The sequence below is a fragment of the Piliocolobus tephrosceles genome, chromosome 10 (genome assembly GCF_002776525.5).
Source record: "Piliocolobus tephrosceles isolate RC106 chromosome 10, ASM277652v3, whole genome shotgun sequence".
Lineage (NCBI taxonomy): Eukaryota > Metazoa > Chordata > Mammalia > Primates > Cercopithecidae > Piliocolobus > Piliocolobus tephrosceles.
The window spans coordinates 56,106,359-56,112,679 of NC_045443.1; the positions used below are offsets into that span (position 1 = coordinate 56,106,359).

At 41.9% G+C, this 6,321-nt stretch overlaps 1 protein-coding gene across 2 annotated transcripts in view; it reads right to left on the reverse strand.

Moving 5' to 3' along the window:
- Positions 1-6,115, reverse strand: part of LRIG3 (leucine rich repeats and immunoglobulin like domains 3) — a 47,334-nt gene extending 41,219 nt beyond the window's left edge. Inside the window, exon 1 of one of the 2 annotated variants that reach the window (XM_023211264.1) lies at positions 5,587-6,115. In XM_023211264.1, coding sequence (XP_023067032.1) covers positions 5,587-5,822 — 236 coding nt within the window. In that variant the 5' untranslated portion in view covers positions 5,823-6,115. Of the gene's footprint in view, positions 1-5,009; positions 5,125-5,586 lie in introns of those variants that run through there. The other variant, XM_023211265.1, reaches the window with a different exon arrangement.
- Between the last annotated feature and the right edge of the window lie 206 nt (positions 6,116-6,321).

A 6,321-nucleotide genomic window follows, 5' to 3' on the forward strand; every position in this document is an offset into this window, starting at 1 on the left:
CTCTGTTGCCCAGGCTGGAGTGCAGTGGCCGGATCTCAGCTCACTGCAAGCTCCGCCTCCCGGGTTTACGCCATTCTCCTGCCTCAGCCTCCCGAGTAGCTGGGACTACAGGTGCCCGCCACTTCGCCCGGCTAGTTTTTTTGTATTTTTTTAGTAGAGACGGGGTTTCACCGTGTTAGCCAGGATGGTCTCGATCTCCTGACCTCGTGATCCACCCGTCTCGGCCTCCCAAAGTGCTGGGATTACAGGCTTGAGCCACCGCGCCCGGCCGAAATCTTTTTATTGTTATACATTTAAGCATCGATGTCCTTATTGCAGTCAAGGAAAACAGAAATTGCTTTGCATACATATTTGTTTCTCTGCGTTAAAGCACTAAATTTAAAGTATTATTTTGTGTGTGAGTGTTGAGAGGGTAGAAAACAATGTAAACCCTCTGCTTTCTTAAATTCCCCAAATCTCAATATCTGGTAATACATAATTTAAACCATACCACCACCTAACAAAGTTCAGCAGATTGCACAAAAACTTGTGAACAGATTTCAATCATTAAAATAAATGTGCTTCTTACTCAATAACTCAATTTAACTCAGTAACAATTTCCATAGAACATCATTACTATTAAAAACAATAACAAAATCATATATATATACAATACTCTAGGCTAGAAAGTCATCTCATTTAAGATTAAAAATATGGAATAAATTCCAGCAAATATTCTCGGTTATATTCCCCATATGTGTTAATACATTCACTATGTGCCTTCAAAACAGTGTAATAAAAATGAAATGGTTCAAGAGTGATGAAAAACCAGGCTAACAAATAGCATGGCTTGAAGCTTCCCACTGAAAGAGGTTATCCAACCCATACTAATTTTTTCAGTGTTTAAAACAGAGATTTTTAAATATCCAAAGTTGACTGGAGAAAAGCATGAATTATGTGTTACATGCATAAGTATACCCCTTCTAAAAAGTAACTAAAGAGAAATCACCTCCAGAGAAGCACAGTGTTACTCAGTGTTTAGTCAACAATTAGAAATCAGAGATACTTTCAGTCTTTGAGTTTTTGTTTTGAGAATAAACCTGGATTCTCTTTTTCACCTAAAAAAAAAAAAAAAAAAAAAAAACTGCAAGGTTTTATTTGAAATATGCTTGCCCAAAGACCTACCAGACAGTGACAGACATGAGTAGATTTGTTCTGGTAGAGTTATAACACGAAAAAAATCTGGCACAGTCTTTAAACTATAAAAATCCTGCAATTACAACCACTGCTGTGCATGCTCACCACACTGGCTGGAGCCAGACACTTTCCCTCATAGCCCAGCTCAAGTCCATCTGGAGTTCATCAAGGAAACCGTGAGCCCAACAACTCACGTTAGGATTCAAACAAAACCTGTGTGCTTTTAGCACCCCAGACAGTCACAGATTTCCCACATGGTTTAAAAAACAACCAAGGAAAAGAGTCTTTCACCTGGGAGGTAGCCTGAGTCAACAGAAAGTCTCATTTGGACCCACTTAACTAAAGAGCATTGTGCCAGCGTAAAACTGCATCCCCTATTGTTTCAGATCTTAAAAAGAAAGGGGTAAGCAAGCTGGCATTAATATCTAACACAGGTGATTTTCTTTTTAATTAAGAATTAAAAAAAAAAAAAACTAAAACTGAGCTCTCCATTTCATTTTAAGGATTATTTCACAGGGCAATCCTGTGAGAGAAATGAGATGGAGTACTTAACTTTTTTTCAACTAGTAACGGGATAAGATTCCTCCTACAAAAGACCTGTAAAAAATAAGAAACTGCCTTCAGACACCAGTGCACATTCTGGGGACCCCTCATTTCTGATCCAGAAGCAGGAGCTGGCAACTTTGAATATTTCAGTTATTGCAACAAACTTCCATTCCTGAGTTTTGTGTACTATTAAAACTACATTAATATGTAGGAGGGAAAAAAAAACGCCCCTTAAATGACATTTACTGCCAAATACTTACAGCTATGAAAGTTTTAGTGTAACTAAATTTAGATTTAATATAGTTTACATTTGAGAAATGATTACTTTCCAGTTAAGGGATGTCACATTTTCCTAAATCTTCCTTATATTGTTTTTATGGCTAGACCATTAAAAACAGATTCAAGTTGTACAATGTCGATGTTTTCTTAAACCCAGATCATAAAACATTCAATAAGAAAGGAGATTATTCATGTTTAGAGTTCCATTAATGAACATCTTCCCCACAGAACTTTTACAAAAATTTTTTGTAGTGGGGTTAATTAATGGGAAAGGTAGTAAGACACAGAAGTGTTAACTATGTACCCAGAGCTCAGCTGGCCAAAACTTGAAAATCAAACTCTTTCTACATGGTTAGACAGACTTCCCTCTTCCTGCATATTATCAAATGAATAAATATATATGAAAATAATCAATTTGCAACATTTGGTTCAAGCTATCATTTTCTTCCTTTTAGCATTTGGAAATCTGACTTCCAAGTCAAATTTTAAATGCAAATCCAGCACAGCTTCTTAATCAATCCCACTGGGGCCTGCAGAGCTGCTAATTCAGCAGAAATCTGGAAAGCTGAAAAACAAAAAGCCAGGCTATAGCTGTTTTAAGACACTGATCCAAAGTGACTCATAAATCAGCCTGTTATATTCAAGTTTTAGTCTGGAAAATATAGAAAAACAGCTGTGAAAACCATAAGGACTATTACCCCTACCCCACCCCCAATTCTGGTACGGACCAGAAGATTTATAACAGGTCAACACTAAAGAAGTCACACCAGCAGAAACTACCTTCGGGACTTTTGCCTGGGTCCTGTTGAGAACTCAAACATCTCTACATAAGACAAATAATTCTGAAATGCCAGTGAGAATTTAATAATACTGGAAGTTCTCATTGGCAATTTAGCAACTTTTCCGTCTCTGGGCTAAATAACATTCTAATAAGCATTCCTCTTTAGGTTGAGAACTGTTGAAGCACAAACTCTAGACAAACTCTAGCTTGCCTTTAATGGCAGTTGTGAGCAAGGCTTCGCATGGTTACTGGGTTGTTTTTTTTCAGACAAAGGCTCGCTCACATAGTTACTCTTTTAAGAGGCACTTTCATTAAAGTACTAGAGGTTATTTTCTAAAAGGAGTACTGATACAGTATCATTATTTTACAGCTCAAACTATTCAACTTTTCACACATGGGCCTCCTATAGTAATAAATCACAACCAAATAAAGTGGAAAAAATACATACACACGTAGAGGTTTTTCTTAAACTTGCAAATTCAACAAAACAAAAGACAGTTACTGAACTTTTTCTGAAAAGTGCTTTCATAAGCCAGTCCAAAGACAAACTTCTACTATTTCGATTACCTAAGGGAAGAGAAGAAAAACGTGGAAGAAAAATATGCATTTTTCTATTTATATCTGAACTCGGAAATCATCTCGTTAGGACAATTTTTCTAATTATGAATAACTTTAGTAGCCTTTTGAACCTCCTATTCTAAAATACCAAATAACAGAGAAAGCAAAACTCAATTCCACGTGTTTTTCTGCCTCTTTCAAAAGTGGAGAGAGGAGACCTCTAGAGTTTTAGGTACAAACAAAAAAAATATTTACAATAAAGAATTCAGACCACACGGCTTGGTGACACCTACAAAGATGATTAAAAGTCACAGAAGAACAAGAATGACAGAGCTGTCCAATGAGTGATCACAGTGGGGTTCCTGACAACAGACTGAGAGCTTATTTATACAAGTGGAACTTATTTTCACATACATTTAAGGAATGTGGACTAGTATTGAGACAATTTACTGCTGGCGGAAATGTAATTAAAGACTGTGCTAACCAAATAAACTCTAATTTGTTTTTAGTGTGCCACCAAATTATCTGCAAAACAAAATCCTAATTAGGTCAGCTACTTTTAAGACAATGTTTAAATAGGTATCGAACCCCTTTTGGTTCAACTCAACTTCTAATCAAGAGCAACACAGATTTTTTTTTTCTAAACATCTAAATCCACGAAAAAAAAAGTACTGCACACTAGCATGATCACAATAGACAACTTGACATTGAAAAACTATCGAAAACAAGTTAGATGCCGTGAATAATCTAAGCATTTCTAAATACACTCCAGGAAGCACTGTATTCATTTTCTCTTTCTCATCACTCTATTATTCCTAAGTGTTCACCTCCAGTCATTTACATGTTCAGTTCCATATGTTGTCAATAGAGCCATTCACATTTCATGAATAAGGCAGCATGACCTCCACAAGAGGCAATTGAACAGAATTAGCCACAACTAATTGAAAGTCTCCCTGCTTTCCGTTAAAGCCCTTATCTCCTCTTCCAATTGTAATAAAAACTACTAAATAAAACATCCCATGATAAGAAATTAAATATCAATCCAATACTAATTCTACTTTATTAAACTAAGGCTTATTAAAAACACAAGGAGTATACTTTCTGATGGCCAACAATTCGACATTCACAAAAGTTATTTAGATTAGCACAATAATTTTAAAATATAAATTCTTAAACACCTGACCAAACCTCTTACCACGATAAGGGCATTGGAATAGTTCACCAGAATTGCTTTAAGAACTTAAAATTTTCATTGCAATTCTGCTAAGTCAAAATCTGACATTACGTATGAACTGCACTTTATTTTAAACAGAACAACTACTTCAAAAAATACAAGTTTTGATTGTTTACTTTCTACAGCACTCCTCCAATTTTAAAACTGGGACTGAGGAAGAATAGAAAGAGAGATGACATTTGGAAAAGATCAGCATTTCCAACTAAATTACATTTTCTTTCTTGTTCTTCACGCAGTTGGCAGTGATTTCAGGTTTTCAGACTTCGCAGCTAAAATCCAAAAACTTGCATAAGAGCACCCTGCGCTCTCCCCTAAACCGTCTGGGTGTTCTGAGGAGCTACAGAAATCATGCCCTTGATTCTGAATAATCGAGTTCCTTCCTTTCCATAGCTACTGACCAGTCTTTACAATCTGGTTGAGGAGTGGGGAACTTACGGTCTGCTAATGTCAAAGCAAGCAGAGGGAGAACAAAAGTACGTCTACCATAACTTGGATAGTGACCGAATTCTGTTGAGGGGGCTTCCCGGATGAAAAGCCTGACTTCAGATACTGGGTGGGAACAGGAAAAGGAGTCTGACGCAGCTGGAAACTAAAGCTGAACCAGACTCACAACTCAGGGAGAACTGCAAACTCCTGATGAGCGCAGGTTGCCACTTATCTCGCCTAGGCCTGGCAGGAGCGCGCATTTGAATCCCTTGGCTAACGTAGGGCGCAGGACTTCATTCCCGGCCTACGGCGTAGTCACTGGCCCCCTCCCCTAGGCTATCTGCAGCCAGTTAGGACGCGCCAAGAGCCCACCTGCGCCGCCCGCAAAGCACGTGGGAGGGAAACTGAGGCCCAGACAGTTCTTTTTCCACGTCCACGGAGCGCCGATCGCGGCCTGGGTCAGAAGGAGCTATCCGGAAAAAAAGGCAATGCACACCAAACCCCAAGCAATCAGGCCCTGGCCGGCTTCTGTTTTCCCGAATCTCCAGGGGCCCGGCCCCCATACCCCCGGGGGAAGTACACTTACAGCCGAGCGACCCAGGGCGGGAGCGGCTCGGGAAGACGCGCTAGCCGCTGGCGACTGCAGTCCAGCAGGTCCCCGAGGCAGCGGCAGGTAGTGGGGCACGGGCGCTCGGCGGCTATCCCGGAGGGCTGCCCAAGTGCCCCGCGGCCGCCGCTGTCGGACCGGCCGGCTCGCCCCAGTACCGCGCATAGCAGCAGCCCCAACGCCGCCGCGCGCGCACGGAGGCTCGGCGCGCTCATCGCGGTCCAGCGGCCTCTGTCTCTGCCCGATGCTCCCGGCTGGCGCGCGCTCGGGGCCGGCACGAACTTCCAGACGAGGGTGCACGCCCGCCCTCCCGGCCGCGTGCGCGCTTGTCCCTCGCGCTGCCCGGTCAATTCCTTCTTTTACTCCCGGCGGCGAAGCCCTTTCATGCCCCCAAACAGCAGGAGGGAAACTGAAAAGAACTGCCAACTGCAACGTTGCAGCTTGAGCAACTCGCCGAAGCCCCTTCTTGTACGCAAAAGAAACTTTTTCGCCTCCACCCCGCGGCGCTGCGCCAAGTCCCCGCGCGGCGGAGTAGCGAGGCGGGGCGGGGAGAGGCCGACGCGGCGCCCATTGGCCGGCCAGCTGTGGGCGTCCCCGCGGCCACGTGACAATAACACCGCTCCAGCCGGGGGCCTAAGCGCGGGAGAAAGTGGAGCTGAGATTGTAGGAAATTCAGAGTTATATTTTCCAGCCTTTCCAGCCAGAAGTCTCCAC